The sequence below is a fragment of the Cuculus canorus genome, chromosome 1 (genome assembly GCF_017976375.1).
Source record: "Cuculus canorus isolate bCucCan1 chromosome 1, bCucCan1.pri, whole genome shotgun sequence".
Lineage (NCBI taxonomy): Eukaryota > Metazoa > Chordata > Aves > Cuculiformes > Cuculidae > Cuculus > Cuculus canorus.
Genome location: NC_071401.1, coordinates 50,562,722 through 50,580,884, shown reverse-complemented (window position 1 = coordinate 50,580,884; position 18,163 = coordinate 50,562,722). Strand labels below are relative to the sequence as shown.

General features: G+C 42.9%; 1 protein-coding gene across 1 annotated transcript in view; it reads left to right on the top strand.

Moving 5' to 3' along the window:
- The first annotated feature begins 4,002 nt into the window (after positions 1-4,002).
- PCCA (propionyl-CoA carboxylase subunit alpha) overlaps positions 4,003-18,163 on the top strand; it is a 289,809-nt gene continuing 275,648 nt past the window's right edge. Inside the window, exons 1-4 of the mRNA XM_054064867.1 lie at positions 4,003-4,141; positions 12,646-12,723; positions 16,958-17,005; positions 17,096-17,164. Coding sequence (XP_053920842.1) covers positions 4,091-4,141; positions 12,646-12,723; positions 16,958-17,005; positions 17,096-17,164 — 246 coding nt within the window. The 5' untranslated portion in view covers positions 4,003-4,090. The remainder of the gene's footprint in view (positions 4,142-12,645; positions 12,724-16,957; positions 17,006-17,095; positions 17,165-18,163) is intronic.

Genomic DNA, 18,163 nt, shown 5'->3' with positions numbered 1-18,163 from the left:
TTTCAGTGTTTCATCACTCTCTTCATATAAAATTTCTACCTGATATCTATCCTGAATCCACCCTCCTCCAGTTTCAAACCATTACCCCTTGCCTTGTTGCTACAGGCTCTACAAAAATGACTGTCCCCTTCTTTCTTATGAGTGCTCTTTAGGTGTTGAAAGGCTGCAGTGACATCTCCCCAAACCCTCCTCTTCACCAGGCTGAACAACCTCAACTCAGCCTTTCTTCATAGGAGAGGTGTTCCAGCTCTCTGACAATTTTTGTGGCTCTCCTCTGCTCGAGGTGGAGTCTCAAGAGAGCAGAGTTGAGGGGCAGAATCACCTCTCTTGACCTGCTGGCCATGCTTCCAATAATGTGGCCCAGGATATGGTTGGACTTCTGGGCCGTGAGCATGAATTGCTGGCTCATGTCCAACCCTTCATCCACCAGTATCTCCCAAGACCACCTTGGCAGGGCTGTTCGCAATCCCTTCATCACCCAGCCTGTATTGATAGTGGGGGTTGCCCTGACCCATGTTCTGGACCTTGCACTTGGCCTTGCTGAATCTCCTGAGATTCACATGGGCCCATGTCTCAAGCTTGTCCAGGTCCCTCTGAACAGCACCCTGTCCCTCAGGCGTGTCAACCACACCTTGGTTGTCATCTGCAAACTTGCTGAGGGTGCACTTGATCTCACTATGTCATTGATGAAGGTAATAAACTTTTAATTGAGGATTGTAAAGGCATGGGAGAAAAATGTAAGGGTTGGTATAATGCTTGAGTTGAGGTTGTGATGTACTCTGGTAAAACCTCTCTAACAATGGTTACTGCATTTACACAGTCATCTGACTGTATAGGGAACGTCCTTTTACCCTGCTTGACGATCTAGTTTGTATCTAAAGTCTGCGTGATTTACTCTTAATTTAACTATGTATATTGCCCAGATACATTTTCCCTATGGGTGTAATTTTTTTGCTGTCTTCTAACCAGGTTGGGATGATTGTGGCAAAGCATAGCTCGGATGTGTTGCAAACTGACTACGACATTGTCCCTTTCCTTAGCTAAGGATAATTGTCTTTCAGCTTCAGAAACTGTAGTCTTGATTCGCTACTGTAGTGAGGATAAAGAGGAACCTTGGGTTTACTATCCTTTCCCATGTCACCAATGTTTTAATACCAGCATATAAAGAAAAAAAAGTTGTTCCTTTGCCTTCTGAACACTGATTTGAATACCTTGAATCATATATTTTCCACACTTCAGTGCTGTAAGCAGGTTTATGCTTCTGTTGTATTTAACAAGATGCACTTTCCTCACAGTAAAACTATCTTGCTTCCAGGGATGAGAGTTTCCATGAAAATTGTCACCTCTTTGTCACCTCAGTCAGCTGAGATGGTGGATGCTTGCAGCAGGCAGCCTGAGCCCAGCTGCCCAGGTCATTTTGGAAGAGGCCAACTTGAGAGTGTTGTATGCTGGGCAGCCAAGTTGTAAGTAGCTCCTGCAGATGGTCAGGAATAGAGGGTAGAAGGTGTTCCTGCTCTTGCAGGGGGTTAGACTTGATGACCTTTAAAGGTCCCTTCCAAACCAAACCATCCTATGATTCCTATGATTAGTGGCATCCCTCTCCTGCCATTCCTCATGCCAACCTTGCTTGCATTTTATAGCACAGGAACTTGGATCAAGTCATAGAATCATAGAATCATAGAATCATAGAATCACAGAACCATAGAATCATAGAATAGTTTGGGTTGGAAGGGACCTTAAAGATCATCTAGTTCCAATCCTTCTGCCATGGAGAATATGTCCCACTAGATTAGGTTGCCCAAGTCTGCTGGCAGAGTTACGCATTTATAAAATCAACTACATAATTTATAAAATCAGCTATATAACTTACACACATGCAGCTCGACACACAGGACAGATGCATGCACACCTAACAGCGGGAGACCTACAGAAGCATTCAACCCTTGAGGAACACGCCCCGCTGCAGGCACAAATGCAAACCCTGTGGCATTCATCTGGAGACAGACACAACTGCAGCTGCTGGGCACACTTCCAGAGGCATGCACGAGTGCAAACTCTGCTGCATGCAGCTGGAGGCTTTAATTGAGGACTGGAACTACCGTGTCACCTCTGTCAGCTGAGATGGTGGATACTTGCAGCAGGGAGCCTGAGCACAGCTGCACAGGTCATTTTGGAAGAGGCTCACTTGGAGTGTTGTGTGCTGGACAGTACGTAGCTCCGGCAGATGATCAGAAACAGAGGATTAGGAGCATCCCCTCCTGCCACTCCTCATGCCAGCATGGACATTTCATAGCACAGGAGCTTCGTTCAGGTCTGTTTCACTCTAGGACTGGCACCACGGTGTCACCTCCATTGGCTGAGATGGCAGATGCTTGCAATAAGGACCCTGAGCACAGCTGCCCTGCCCGGCCCTGCCTCCCCAAGCACGATGCCGTGAAAAGCCAAACTCAATAATAAATGCCAATTTGATTATTAAGCAGGTATTCATTTTAGCGCTACACCGGACACACAGGGAATCATTCCACCCAAGGTGTGTCCATTGAGGCTGGTTACATGATTTTTATACTAGTTAAACATACAAATTCATATAGATTCTGGGAAATAGTGGTTACATATTCATATAGATTCCGGGAAATAGTGGTTACATACTCCTATAGATTCTGGGAAATACAGGTTAAACATAGGTATTCCTATAGATTCTGGGAAATACTGGTTACATATTCATATAGATTCCAGGGAATAGTGGTTACATATCCATATAGAATCTGGGATATACTGGTTAAACATAGGTTTTCCTACAGATTCCAGGAAATATTGTTTAGATTCTGCGAAATATTGGTTAAATTCTGGGAAATATTGGTTAAACATACATATCCATATAGATTCCAGGAAACACATTACATATCAATTACTTTCCAAGAACTCATTATCATAGCTGATCTCCCACTCTCCAGGTAGATCACAGTTTGTGTCTTCAGAAGCCTTTTGACGGTCTTTATCTCCTTCATCTTGGTGTCTTCTTGGTGAGCTCAGGTTTGTTTTTCCCTTCTGCCTTTTTCCTCGGCTTGGAGCGTCAGTCAGAGATAGGTTTCTTTAAGATGCACAACACTTGATGTATTGCTTGTTTCAGCCCATAAACAAGCTAAACTGCTGCTGCAATCACAGTCTTTTCTAACTGCAAGCTGGCCCAAATTCACTTAAGCTTAATTCTTATTATTCTTACTATTGCTTAAGCTAATTCATTCCCTTAACAGAACGATTTACCCCTTTCCTCAGAAACCACGACTCCTGCCCGAGGGCTGCTTGGCCCCGCCCCTCAGTCACGTGACCCGCCACCGACCTTGCCCTCGGCCCTCAGGCGCGAGGACCCGCAAGACAGGGCCGTCTGACCACGCCCCCTCAGACACGTGACCCGCCCCGAATGCTTATTGGCCCCGCCCCCACACCCCGCAGACAGGGCTCTTGGGCTCCGTCCCTTCGGACACGTGACCTGGAGGAGGGGACTCATTGGTTCCGCCCCCTCAGGCACGAGGACCCGCCCGCGAGAGCTGCTTGGCCCCGCCCTCGAGAGCACGTGGACCCTCAGACGAGGGCTCCTTGGGTTTGCACCTTCAGACACGTGGACCCGCCCCCGAGGGCTCACTGTCCCCGCCTCCTCGGGCACGTGACTCGCGGGCGAGGGCTGCTTGGCCCCGCCCCCTCAGACACGAGGACTCGCAGGCGAGAGCTCATTGCCCCCGCCCCCTTAGGCACGTGACCCGCGGGCTAGGGCTCCTTGGCCCCGCCCCCTCAGGCACGAGGACCCGTGTGCGAAGGCTGCTAGGCCACGCCCCCGAGGGGCGCTTGGCCACGCCCCCTGAGGCGCTGGTACCCGCGGACAAGGGCTCCTTGGCCCCGCGCCCTCAGACACGTGACCCGCCGCCGCGGGCCGCTTGGCCCCGCCCTCTCTCCCCGCTCCCGTCGGTCAGAGCTGCCCGCCCCGCCCCCGCCCGCGGCCGCGCGCGCTCGCCGTGCCCCTCGGCGGGCGCCGCCATTGGCTGTCGTGGGCCCCGCCCGCCGGCGCCGCGGGTGAAAGGGCGGCGCAACGGCCATGGCGGTGGTGCTGCGGTGCGGGGCCGCCGGGCTGCGGGCCGGGCTGGAGGTGAGCGCTGCGGGCTCGGGTCCGGGGGGAGCCCCCTTCGCCCTGCTGCCGGCGGGGTCCGCGGCTCCGTTCCTCCGCGCATCCCATCCGCGTGCCCCTAGGACTGACTGTGTTTATTTCTTCTTTTCTTTTTCTTTTCCATTTCACCTGGTTTATCTTCCGCCGCAGAGGGTCGCGTCCTGCCCCCGTTCGCTTCCCCGCTCTCCCCCTCTGTGAGCGGGAGCCTGTCAGGCCCCGGGGGAGGAGCGCAGTTTTGTGCTGCTTTTAGTAGTAACATGCTGGCAAATCAACTCTTTTAAGGCTCGTTTTGTAGTTTTAGAGAGCGAGCATCCTTCATCAGGCCTGGGCAACGCGACGGAGCCATGTCCATCGATTCTGTGCAGCCAGACGAGCAGGGGGCAGAACGTATTTCCCGGTTATATGCATAGGTATAAATGTTCTCAGAAGTCTTATGTGTATTCTGTTACTCTCCAGAGACTGATTTTAATGTTATTATGAACTTCACAATGGTCAAAACTTTTGCTAATTGGGAGCTGGCTCCACCTCTGCCTGACCTTGGATTTGTGATAGGGAAAGGCTGCAAACGGAGGGGATTCCAGGAGAACAGACATCTGTTCAGTGCAGATCATACTGAATAGAAGGTGTTATTATCTCCAAAGAATGAACAGTGCTTGCAAAAATGCTGTTTGAAAGAAGACAAGCTGTCAGAGGGACATTCTGTCTAACTTCCAAAAAAATACAGTTACTTAGATGAAACTTAACTCTAGCTTAAATCCAGGATATTCCACTTTTTCTATTTATACAAGAAGTAGTTATTACAAAATGGGTGCTGCTTTGTGACGCTTATCCCCCATCACCCATTTGCCCCAGATGTTTCAGCTGTCACTTAAAGCTTTGGTTTTTATTTTCTTTCTCATGGAAATGCAATAAACTCACTGCAGAACTATATTAATGTTTGTGGTTAAGGTTTTAAACTTCTACGAAACCTTATTCCTTACACTAGGGAATATCTTCCCTGAGGCAGTTGCTGTGTTTTCTTCTCCATTACTTTTGCAGGTTGTGTTGAGGTTATAGTGAGGGGGGTGTTGGTCTCTTCTCTCGAGTTATAAGTGATAGGATGAGGGGAAAGGGCTTCAGGATGTCCCAGGGAAGGTTTAGATTAGATATTACGAAAAAATTCTTTGCCGAAAGAGTGTTGAAGCATTGAAACAGGCTGCCCAAGGAAGTAGTGGAACTTCCTTCCCTGGAGGTGTTCAAAAAGCCATGTAGATGTGGCACTCGAGGACATGATTTAGTAGGCATGGTGGTGTTGGGCTGATTGTTGGACTGAATGATCTTTGAGGTCCTTTCCGTCCTCAGTGATTGAAAGATAGCAGAGATTATTTAGGATAAGAGCAACCACATTGTCAAAGTGTTGAGTAACCGTTGAATGACATTACAACATAGCTTGTATGTGGGAAAAGTAGTGCAAAATACCTGTATCTGCTTACAGTAGGAAGAACGTGTAATTCTTTTTCCTGAGAAGGAAAATACATGTTGTCTCCGAGTTCCTCTGGAGAAGACAAAATAGACTTGCAGAAAACTTCTGTCCTTTTGTACCCCTGAAGGTATGGGATAGCTTTCTCCCTAGAAATGTAAACCCGTAATGATACTGTAAAGAACTCCTCCTATGCCTCTAGGGACTGTCTCACAGAGGTGATTTATATAGCCAGGACGTTTTGAGAAGAGGTTAGAGGGCAGGAAATGATGTGCTTTACCCAAGCTTTTCTTTCTCAGGAAAGATGCATAGCAAACCAGTTTTGCTGTGAAGGTGTGTGCGAGAGAATCTTGAAAAGAAACTTGGGAATGATTTGAGACAGTGACCTGGAATTACAGAGGGCTCATATTCTTTGAAGACTGTTTTTGGTAGCTGTTTATACGTGCATGTGTAAAGAGATGTGGAAGACTTCTGTGCTTCCCACTAAACAGTCCAAAGTTTTGGAGCCTCCCTGTGAAAGGCTTGCTTTGTCTTCTTCCTTCTAACATCTCAAGGGTGTGGTCTGGCTGTCAGTGTAAGCGTTATAGAGATGGCACATTGGTGGCACTTTCATAAACCAAAATGTTTTTATAGCTAGCTAATAGCAGTGTGATTTGGGTAACTGAAGTGATAAGCTCTTACTACCTGTGTATGAAAGTCACCTTTAAGACATCAGTATAGTAGAAAAGATTTAATCCAACAAATTTGCATGGTAATTACTTTCATAAATTCTTTTTTATTTTGCTAATGTAAGCAAGTAATATAATTGATGTCTTCAGACTTTAATGTGCTTGGAGCTCTTGTATCTTTTCCAAGAGCTAGTAGATAGTGAGTTGCCCTTAACCTCTTTCCCTTCTCATGCGAGAATCAATAAGTGACCCGAGAAAGGACAGAGCAAAAATACTGAGCTGGGGATTCAATTAATTGCTGTGTTTCTAATCTAATGCTTATCACTTCTGTTTAGCTTTTATGCAGAGCTGGTTCTCTTTAGAATATGAAGAAAATTTCTTTTCAGTGCTTTGCCCTACTGGAGCTGTGAGGAAATCTAATGCTGAAAGAAGGCTGTAGTTAGGATGAGGCTGGGATGGGTTTTGATATTCTCTGTCTTGAAACTCTTCCGAGATGGGTACTGGACCATTTAAAATAATGTAGGAGAAAGTGATAAATATTATACATTATGAAATCAAGAGTAAACTGCTGATAGGCATTTGATCAGTGTAGATAACTTTTTTCTAACCGTTGAAGTAAATGTATGGCAAATTTCTCTGTGCTCTCATAAGTAATTTGTACACCTACCATTTTTAAGATATTTGTACAGTGGGAGCTTCTAACTGTCTGTGACACTTATTTTTTAGCATGCTGTTATTCCAGGGAAATATTTTCTCCCTTGTTTATGAGCACAGCAGCATTAGGCTGAGAGGATAGCAAGATGCATAGCATCTGCTGTTAGGGGACTTCTAGAGTTCGCTGATAGTTTCTAGTACACATTCTAAGCCACAAATTTGAGTACAGACTGACGCTTTTAAATTGGACCACAGGTAGAGAGAGACTTCTGGTTTTCTCCTTGCTCCCAGGAGCAATTGTTTGGATTCTGTGGGCAGAGCATGCTGTGCCATCTGCTATGGGCGAATCCTAGTTCTGGAAGAAAATGTTAAAAGTTCATTTAAGTTTACATTGAGTGAAAAAAAAGTCAGTGTTCTGAAATGTGGTTTTTTTTTTTTTTTTAAATGTTATTGTGTTTTTTGTCTGTCCCAAACTTGCAGTGGTGGTTCCCACAGAGTTGTTACAGTACTGCATCATGCTTCACAGGCCCTAGCCTTGCTGGAGCTGTTTAAGCTGCTCCTGTGAGAAAGGTTCCAGCTTTGTGCAGCTGCTAGATCTTGATCACAGCCATTCTTTTTGGGCTTGTGTCTCCCTCCAGCTTGTGCCAGCACTGCTGCTTGGATCTCCAAGTGGATAAGCTGGACTGAAATCTGTCTGAGAACACATTTTTCCTACTCCTTGGGAGTATGTTCTCAGCTGGATTTTTTCACTGGTCTAGCTCACTGTGACTGGATGGACCTTTGGGACTGGCACCATTAATCAATGGTTAATAGGCTTTAGCTTTGCCAAAGATAATTGCCAAGTATAGCTTTTGTTGAGATGAGTATTTCTTGTTTTCTCCTGCCTCATTTCCTCTGAATATGCAGGGCAAAGACACTGCCATGGTTCCAGAGCAGAACAGGCGAAGAAATCACAGAATCACAGAATGTCCTGAGTTGGAAGGGACCACAAGGATCATAGAGTCCAACTCTTGTCTCTGCACAAGACAACTCCAAAATGAGTATATGCTGAAGAATCAGACAAACACCTATATTTTTGCTATCAGATTAAGTTTTTAAAATTCTTTAGATTATTCTTTTTGTAAAAAGGCAGAAGGTACTTGGGTGTAAGAATCGTTTTTAATTCTTTTAAACCCCCCCTGCGTGGATGGATGTGTCCTTGTTTGTTTGCTGTGTTGGAAAACATGAAAATCCATTTTTTTTCTTCCCCTTAGTATTGCCAGTGGTTCTCAAACCTGGTAAGAGTGGAAGAAAGGAGTTATTTCTAGTGCAGTGTATCTTACAGAACCTTGTGCTATATCTTTGTTTGCAGTTGGCTTCAGTAGGATCTGCTTACTGTTACAAGTGCTTGGCTGTTCAACACTCAGTAAAAAGAAGGGCAAGTGCTTCATTAGAGGAAAAAAATACAAGTGTTGTTTGCTTTCCTGTTTACAAGATTTGTACAGTCTTGTATTAATAAGCTGTATTTTCAGTCCTGTAGATTAAAAATTTTTGTAGATACCTGAAAGTGTCTGCTTCTTATATACTTTACATGTACCCTGTCAGTAGGTGTCTGTGAGCAGGGGATTGGGTTGTCAGGTGAGTTGGAAAAAAGACTTGGGAATGGTTGCTGTGTAATCAATATATGGCAAAAACTACATAATCTTCATATTTATAATTACTCAGGAGTATTTCTGGTGAATGGGAAATACACTGCAAACATAAAGGGGTTAAACTTGAATCTCTCAAGGTATACAGGCAAAAATCTTAGTAGAATTGCCAGCAGAAGATGGAAGAAGTAGAACTTGTGGCTAGTGAAAGTCAGTATGTTGCTCTAGGTATTACTATTGGGCATTGCTTACTGTATTTTCTAGTTACGCTAAAATATGTATTCCTTCCCACATCGGACTTCTTTAAGCAAACGTTGATATGTTGCTTTTCCTCCCTGACCTCTGGAAGTCTGCGTCTCACTTTCCACACTGAGACCTTTTTCTGCCTAGAAAGCTTAGTATCAATGGTTTATTTCCAAGAGGACCAGTACAGCATGGAAATACCTTTTCTTGATGAAGGACATGCAAACCTTTACAAGCACACATAAGCCATCTCTAAATAACAGGCTAACTTGTGTTCTGTGTCCTTATGCTGCCTGAAGAGATTTCCTTGGGCTGTGCTGGTCCCCAAGAGGCAGGTTCTTGGCTAGGTTTTGAAGTGGTAGTGTGTGATGAGCATACTGTTCTACTGCGTAGTTTGATTTATAAAAAGTTATAACTGTTAAAACTATTCAGATCTGAGATCAGCTGTGTTATTATGCAATTAGTAGAGAAAATGGGATGCTTTTCCAAAATACAGTATTAACACTATCTGATTTTGAGGATTTGGTAGAAGTGGGGAAACTCCCAAGTGAAACTCTGAAGCCCAGCGTTGAGCTCTAGCGTGTGTTGGGCTTACAAGAGTCAAAAGCTTTATCAAAGTCATCACAAAAATAGTTCATACCTGATGACTCTACTACCCTCTCCTATTTTTTTTGAGACAGAACAAAGTTACTAGGTCAAGTTGAGCTCTTGTGGCTCTCTTCTGAGGAATTTGTGAGGTATAATACCTTGAGCACGTGTGGTTTTGGGGAGGCAGCCAATTAGGAATGTAGCTTGAGGGTTAGTTTGGCTTGGCTGCTTTGGTGGTTTGAGAGTTCTTTGGAGGTTTTGGTGTAGCTTTTAATGTAGCTACCTATAGCAGTACCATGGGAGCCCTGGGAAGTAGGTGACAGCTGAGCAGCTATTGATTTGGAGATGGCAATTTAGCAGTCTTCTTTGTGGCCCTGGCTGTGCATTTTTTTATATCATATCTGTTTATTTTTAAGTACTTACTCAATAGCTCATAGTGGCTGGGAGCAGACCTCGAGAGAGCCTTTTCTTGAGGTGGATTCTAGAGTAAGCAAGCTCCTAAACCTTAGTGTATATTGGTACAGATAAATAAAAACCTAAATTTTTTCTTTCCAAAACTATGAATTAGGGTTGGAATTTTTTGGTTGAGCAATATACTTGATTTGTTTTAGGAAATTACTTGATGTATTCAATTCAAGGCTAAAACTGGTTCTCTAAATGATGTGTTGGGAGGAGGAGGTACTTAAGTTTTTAAAGATAGATACATAATTACGGTAGGCTATTAGAAGATTTTTATGTGAAATCTATCCAGTTCTGTAGTGTAAAAACAGAGGTGAGTGTGGCTTAATGCTTTTCCATTTATTTTAATTGCTTTAACTTTACTCTTTCTGTGTAAAATTTGAACAGGGTGTTTTTTTTTTTTTTTTTGAGACAGCACATGACTAAAATTCTGAAACTTAATGCTAGAATAGCTCACTTTCCCATCATAGCCTTTCCTTCCAGTCTCCATCTGTGGCATAACTTCTCTGGCTTCTCATATGCATTCAAAACTACCTTTGTATAAAGGTGTTTACAAGAAAGTGGAGATGCTTTTCCTCACTTGCCTCTTCCCCACCCCCTGCCCTGTCCCAGCCAACTGCTAGTATTTAGATGAGCCCCAGTGACCCTTAACATGCACTTTCTTCAATGAATAACTAACTTGTTGGAGAATTTTCTTGGTCCTGTATGACCTTGTTCAGACTATCTGTGGTCCCACAAGCACTCAGTCAGTGTTCGAAAGGAGAGGGGTGTGTATTCTGGAGGAGAGGAGTACGCTCAGCTTCTACTGTAGCTGTCCCTGCTCCTCCCTAGAGCAGGATCTAGATTACAATACAGTCCCTGAAGGTGTAACAGTCCTGCTCTAAGCTTGTGATAATATCCAGCTGGTAGGTGTGGTTGCAGCTGGCGGAATTCAGTCCTTAATTGTGTATTCCCTCTTTAATGCCTGAAACAGCTTGTACAGTCACATCTTTGGATGGAGAATAGTATACTCTTGCAAAAAAACCAGAAACCTTTGGTGGCTTTCATTGTAGCATATCAAATGATTTCTGTGTCAGGTGGTTGTTCTGGATTTTTTTTTTGGAGAGTGAATTGGAAAAAAAAAAAATGGAGTGAAAAAACCCCACCAAAACAAAAACTGCATAAGCCAATTCAGCATGTGAAACAGGATAGAACAGTTGCTCTCCACTGACTTAGTTCCAGAATAATTAAGAATATTTAAGCTTAGTTATTTGTCTGGTTTGTGAGGCTGTAGCAGCTTTCTACTCAAAGCTCAGTCTGAGCTGGTGTGAGGTAGTATGTGCTACGGCTTCTTTCAGTTCTCTATTACAGGACTTGAATTAAAATATCTTTTTTTCCATTATAACATCAGCTACATTACAAATGTGATGCTCTTCTCAGTCCTTGGCTGGTTTCTTTCTGTGATCCAGTATGAAAATTATCTTTAGACCAGATAACTTCAGACTGGAGGATGGGTGTAAGGAATGTTCTCATTCCAGTTACTGTCAGCCACTAGTACTGGAACTTAGTAGCTTAGTACAGTCACTAGGAGCTTAGAGTAAACTTAATTAGATAATTCAGCTGCCCCTTCCACAACAGGAGTGAACATGAAATAATGGAAAAATTGGTGAAATTAACTTTATATGAACATACACTTCCTTGATGTGTATATATACAAGGACTCCATGATTGTTGTGGGTCCCTTCCAACTCAGGACATTCTATGATTTTGATCTCCGTTCTAGTGTTGTCTGTCTTCATCTCTTTTTTCTTTTTTTTCAGTCTTTTCTCACAGGAGAGCCTTTAATTTCTACTAAACTCTATTACTCGGATTAATGCAACTTCTAAGACAATTCTTTCAGACAGAATTGACAGCTGCTGAGTTTTGGCAGTTGCCAGTCATTGCTGTTTTGTGCTTCATACTAGACTATATTAGGCTTTTTGCTATCTTTTTTATTTCAACTGCGTGAGCAAGTTTGTGAAACTGTTTGTATAGATGCAACTTTGGTGTGGGATTGTTTATATGATTATTTTTGTTTGTGGCTAACTGTAGCTGCTATTACATTCTGAAATTACTTGCTTGAGAAGTACCTGTAATTGCTTGCTTCATAAGTACCTGAATCTTTTTGGTATACTTGCAAATCTGGTATATCATCTGTTGTGTTCTCTTTGAAATTGCATGTGTGCTTTCTTTAAAGGTGCATCATGCAAAATTGTTTAACTCTTGGAGCCAAGTCTTTGAGGAAGTTAGTTCAGAGCAAAAGTTTCAGATAAGAAAAAGACCTAATCCTCAGATAACTCTTTGGGGTTATGATGGGGGAAGACTAGGAGTTGAACTGGAATCTGAAGTCTGTTCTACTGTTGATCTCTGTACTGGCCCAGTCCATTACTTGTTCTATTCCAAACAACTCCCTAGTAATGAAGACCTCTCCCGATTCCTAGTGTGTGCAGGCACATGCATGTGTACTCTTGAGAACTTCTTGGTAGGTATTTCTTAGAACACGGAAGAGAAAAAGATTGTATAGTGGAGAGTTTATTAAAAATCACTTGTACCTAAGGTAAGAAGTTTGTATCTAGACCTTCTTAAGCATCTTTGGTTACTGCTAGTTGGGTGTTTGCTTGGTAGAGGGCTGATCTCTAAGCTTTCATCCTCTTGGTGGGGAATGGAAGGATATGGAAGAGTTTCCTGAAGATGTCAGTATATGAACTGTTTTTATCTTACAGGAGTACTATAGCAGAAGAAAAATGTTTAACTCCTTTTCTTTTGTAGTGTGAAACGCTGCGTTCAAGATGGTGCCTTATAACTTCACATAAACTGTATTCATCTCTGTATGATGCAAATGAAAAGGTTAGTACGGTGCATGTTTTCTTTAACATTTTACTATACCACTTTAACCCTATCTGCTCCCCTGTGCTGCTACTAACAATGGCAGTTCTCCTAGTACAACCCCTACACTGATACAGTAGCATGTTTTGCTTTCTTTTTTTTTTAAACTAAAAAGGAAGTTGCTTTTGCAGTATACTTGTCAAGTTTGGATACCTCCTCAAGTGTGTACCTTAAAAGGTTAAATAAGTGATTGAGCTTGGAAAAGTTACATACTGGCCTGAACATGTTGTAATTATGAAACTATTAATATTTTGCTGCTTGTGGGAGATACTGGGTTATTAAAACATCTGTGAGCTAAACTAGCAAAAAGCTTTTCATAGAAACAAAAGTATGCAATAGTGGCAGCATGATTTAGATGGTCTGACATGGGGGTGAGAACTTTAGAGTCTGGATAAAGATGGGCCTTTAAGGCCTGCAGAGAGTAGTAAATCCTCATCTTGGGAGTCCTCATTTTGGGATTTGTGCAGTAGCAATCTCAGTTTACAGCTACAAGCCAAGAAAAACTTTTCTTGTGGGAGATTGTCTTGGCATGGCTTCTGAAGTAACACTTGGAAAAATAATGTGGCTGAAGGTACGCTAGTATTGGAGGGCAAGAATGCTGACAATTCAGGGCTGATAGGCTTGCCCTTGCCTGCCAGCGTAGGAGCAATTAACCAGGAGTGAAACAGTGTTAGAGAACAGGGGAAAACATTGTGTACCTAAAACTGTGGCTTAAAGTCTTCTGAGGCAATATGTATTCTTAAGGCCCTTGCTTAATCAAGGTTCTCTTCCTTGTCTAAAGGCATAGTTGTTTAGACAATGTAATTGGGTGTTTGGTCTCTTTTAACTGGGACCTATATTGTTCTAACCTGTAGCTACTATAGCTACAGGTAGCTATAGTAGCTACAGATAGTTTAAATTCTTTTCTGTGTTTTCCACTTCCACTGTCTTTATAATGACAAGACCTTGATATCAGACCTTTGTGAGCTAATTAGTGGGAAATACATTAAAAAAAATGCTGCATGTTACATCAAAGCAGCGTGTGATTTTTTTTTTTTTGTGCTGAACTTGAGACTCTCCTTTAACAGCAGGAATAAGAGTCCAGTGTCTTGCTGTTGGTGTCTTTTATGTGGAATTAGAAAATTAAAATGAATGTCAATTATTCTTAACATTTTGCTATTGAGTCTTGTCTTGTGCTGTGACCATATTTGGTTAATAAGGCAGCTATTATATACTAAGAACTAAGTTGATGAAGTATTAGAGTTGCTGAACTTCTCAATGCCAAACATTTGAGAGCTTTTTATAATTTCCTCTCTAGTCTGTACACCTAAACAGCTTTAGATACCTAGAATACTGAAATTTAGATTCAGTAACAGTTTGTGTGAGCATGATGGAAACCCGCCATTTTTTTTCACTGCATTTTAGATCAGATCCCCAGCTTAAACTTCTCCAAATTGCTACCTCCTTTGGTGTTCTTATAGTATTTGTACTTATGGTAACTGAGCTTGCTTAAGAATGTTAAAGATCCATCTTTTTGAGTGAGGTGTGGGTGTGCCTGTGTTACTAGGCAGTCGTATGTGTTCCTCAGCAGGTCTAGCTGAATTTGCCATATAAGCTTGCTGCAGCGCTTACCTGGAGGGTTTTATCACTTAACTTCTGTATATTATCACATGGCAGTATTTTCAAGTTGGTCATGTGATGCCAGCTTGGTCCTGACTTTGAAGAAGTAAACTTGATCAAGGGCAACTTGCGTATGTCTGGAGTAGAGGTGCAAACAATGTATAACGTAATCTGTCAATAGCAGTTTCTGCTGGGGTGTTGCAGTGTTCCTTCTCCTCTTACACCTGTCTTCCTCTCCGCAAATTAACCAAGGTCCACTGGGATAATCAACAGTTTCATTGTTGCAGTGGCAATGCTTCCTCTCCCCTCAGTCCATATGAAAAGCAGCTTTTTCATGTAGGGGAAGGAGAAAGAGCTATCAAATGTCTTAGGGCACAGTTTGATAAACCTAATCTGATATAACTGCAGGCTCTCCCTGAAGGGGAGAGTCCTACTGGTTCGCTATCCTGTCTTTTGATTTGAAGCGTGGGAGGCAGAGTAGGACTGTTCAATTAGTGTGGTGAACTGATGTGTCCTGAAGTTGCATCCCTGCTAGGTCTGATGTGTAGAAATCACAGGGGGTAAGTGTGTAAAGCAGGATTGTCCCTTTCAGTGGCAGCCTGTGTTTACAACCAAGCGGGTCCGCTATAAAGGTGCACCAGTATTTTTAAAAGCAAGGGCAGTGACAGCAATAACTCTTATTCCCCAGCAATGAGATTTTTATGCTGTGTAGACTCATAGAATGGTTTGGTTTGGAAGGGACTTTAAAGATCATCTAATTCCAACCGCCCTACACCTCCCACTAGATCAGGCTGCCCAAGGCCCCATCCAACCTGACCTTGAATACCTCCAGGGATAGGTCAACCAGCTTCCCTGGGCAACCTGTGCCAGTGCCTCACCACTCTCATAGTGAAGAAATTCCTCCTTATATCTTGTCTAAATATGCCCCTCTCCAATTTAAATCCATTGCCTATAGTCCTATCACTACATGCCCTTGTAAAAAGTCCCTCCCCAGCTTTCTTGTAGGCCCCCTTAAGGTTCTGGAAGGTCACTGTAAGGTCTCCTTGGAGCCTTCTCTTCTCCAGGCTGAACAACCCGACTCTTGTTCTCCACTGCTCATCCTGAATGGGAAGCTTTTGTCTAGGGCGTAAGGCTTAGTGACTTCTGACAGCTTGCTGTTCCCTTCTTACAGGCATGGTGGGAATATGGAAGGTAGATTTGCATCCTTAAGTGCACTCCAATGTAAAAGGTGACAGTGAATTTCGAGGGTTGTATGAAATGCGATTTGCTGTTCTGTTTCAATTTGGTTGCTACTCAGTATTGACTGTTTAACTGTTGTGAGGGCAATGAAGGATTTTACCAGGCTCTTCAGGTGAGACTCGGTAATAAGGCTGGTAAAACTCAGCAAGCATGTGGGTGCAGGGTAGAAATGTTGGTCTTTTACCCTCCCTGCCCTTAGGTAGAGAGGAATCTCTCCTCTTTATAACTAGGATGCCTTTTAAAGGTCTTCCGTAACAGTTGAACGTTATATTCCAGGTCATCTGTGCTGGTTAGAGAAATCGTAGAATCACTGGGTTGGAAGGGACCTACTGGGTCATTGAGTCCAACCATTCCTAACACTCCCTAAACCATACCCCTCAGCACCTTGTCCACCTGTCCTTTAAACACCTCCAGGGAAGGCGACTCAACCACCTCCCTGGGCAGCCTATTCCAGTGCCCAGTGACCCCTTCTGTGAAAAATTTTTTCATGATGTCAAGCCTGAACCTCCCCTGGTGGAGCTTGAGGCCATTCCCCCTTGTCCTGTCCCCTGTCACTTGGGAGAAAAGGCCAGCTCCCTCCTCTCCTTTCAGGTAGTTGTAGAGAGCAATAAGGTCTCCCCTTAATGATGATGAAGGCTCACCCCTCAATGTAGAGAGCAATAAGGTCTCCCCTCCTGACGATAGGTACCTGCTAGCATTCTCCAAGTAGCAGTAAAATCAGCTAGGTTTAGGTTTTATACAGGTACTTTCCCAAAGTAGGTTTGGGAGCTTTCATAGAGGCATGATAACTTCCAGCAGAAGGATATTAACAGGGGCATAGAACTTGCTCTGTCTAGCAGTGTTTGTGTAAACTTTTAAAACGTGATCTTCAGAATACTTCCGTAATGTAGGATTCTTGCCTTTGTGTAGCTTTAAAGAAAGCAGAGATGGGGAAAGTATAAGTATGCTGCCTTTGAATATCTTCTGTGCATTAAAACCATGTAATGTAGGCAATGCTAGGGCAGAGAAGGCTAGTGCTTATGAGTGTCTCTTCCCTGAATTTGACTCTCCTAGAGCCTCTGTAGAGCTTTAGTTTCCGCACAATGCGTGGTAAGGAGATCCAGGGAGTGCTGGTGTGAAAAGTCAACACCTATTTTTCTTCTGAATATGTGTATAAGTTAGGTCGATCTAGTAGAGCATACCCTTTATGCTCTGTCATCATTGTTAAATCAGCAGAACCCTTTTAAAAATAGGCGATCTTGGAGTTAGCTTATGGAATAAACCAGGGCTTTAGTGGAAAAGGAGGAAATGTGTGTTTCTGGAGGGTGAAAACCTTGTGTTTTGTTCATCTCTCAAAATCCTTGTTATTTCCTTTCAGACGTTTGAAAAACTCCTTGTTGCCAACAGAGGAGAAATAGCATGCCGAGTAAGTATTTTGTCTTCTAAGATTTTATTTTTTGTATTCTTAAACTATTGATATTTTAAATATTGATAATTGTCACTACTTGTGTGGTAGGTCATCAAAACGTGTAAGAAGATGGGGATTAAAACAGTTGCCATACACAGTGATGTCGATGCAAACGCTGTAAGTACTATTTGAAATCAAATGGCAGATGGGATTTAACTCAAGATTTGCAACTGTTAGGTGGGCTTGTTGATCACTGATGGCCCTGTTGGCGGTTCTGAAGTGTCTTTGTTTATGTCTTTTTCCTCTGTGCTTAAAAGAGGAAGAGATTCCAAGGGGGGTGGGATTGGACAAGTATTTAGCGTGTTTTTTGTGCGAACTGCTCTGTGTTTTGCTTGTGTAAATGTTACCTTGCTTTTTCCTTGGATTAAGCTAGACACTAACACCCCATAGGGATCTTCAGTAAGTGTAAGACTGGCAGCAAAACCTAAATTTTGTGTTTCTAATATACACCCAAAAAGAAATTAAAAGTGGATCTTAGGAGATGGTATAGAACTGAGTATAACTTGTTCCTGTCAGGTAAATCCAACTCATTTCTTCCTGCTTCCCAGAGGAATGGCCTTGTCTACCGGATGTACTGAATGTTCTGAAGTACTGATGTACTGGAGGTGTTCCATTTCAGGATATTGAGGTGCCTTGAATATTTGGCAGCATGGCAGGAAGGTGGTAAAAAGGCTGTCTAGAACAGTAAGGTGCTTGTCTAGCTACCTCTCCATTTTCAGATCTTCTACTCTCTTCTCTACTTTAGTTCAGAAATATTAAATCGCTTGTAGCAAGAATAGGAACATGATTTCCTTTGAGAGAATGGCATGTGTAATCGTACTTGCATAGCCTTGTTTACTAGAGAGAAAATCGTATTCCTTGCCTGCAAGAACTGCTACAGAAGAAAGGAATGAGGGTTCCCCCATGTTCCAGGCGAGTTTGAAATCTCAAAGAGAGTTAAAACACTTACGATTTAATAGACGAAGTGTGTCAGACAAGCTGTTGGGGAAAAGTGTGTTTTATTTAGGATGGGACTTACTCAAGGATGAGGAATTACTCAACATTGAAAAACTGAAGCGTGGTTGATGAAATCTGAAAACATTTAGAACTGGGTGTTTTTTAGAGTTAAGTGAAAGG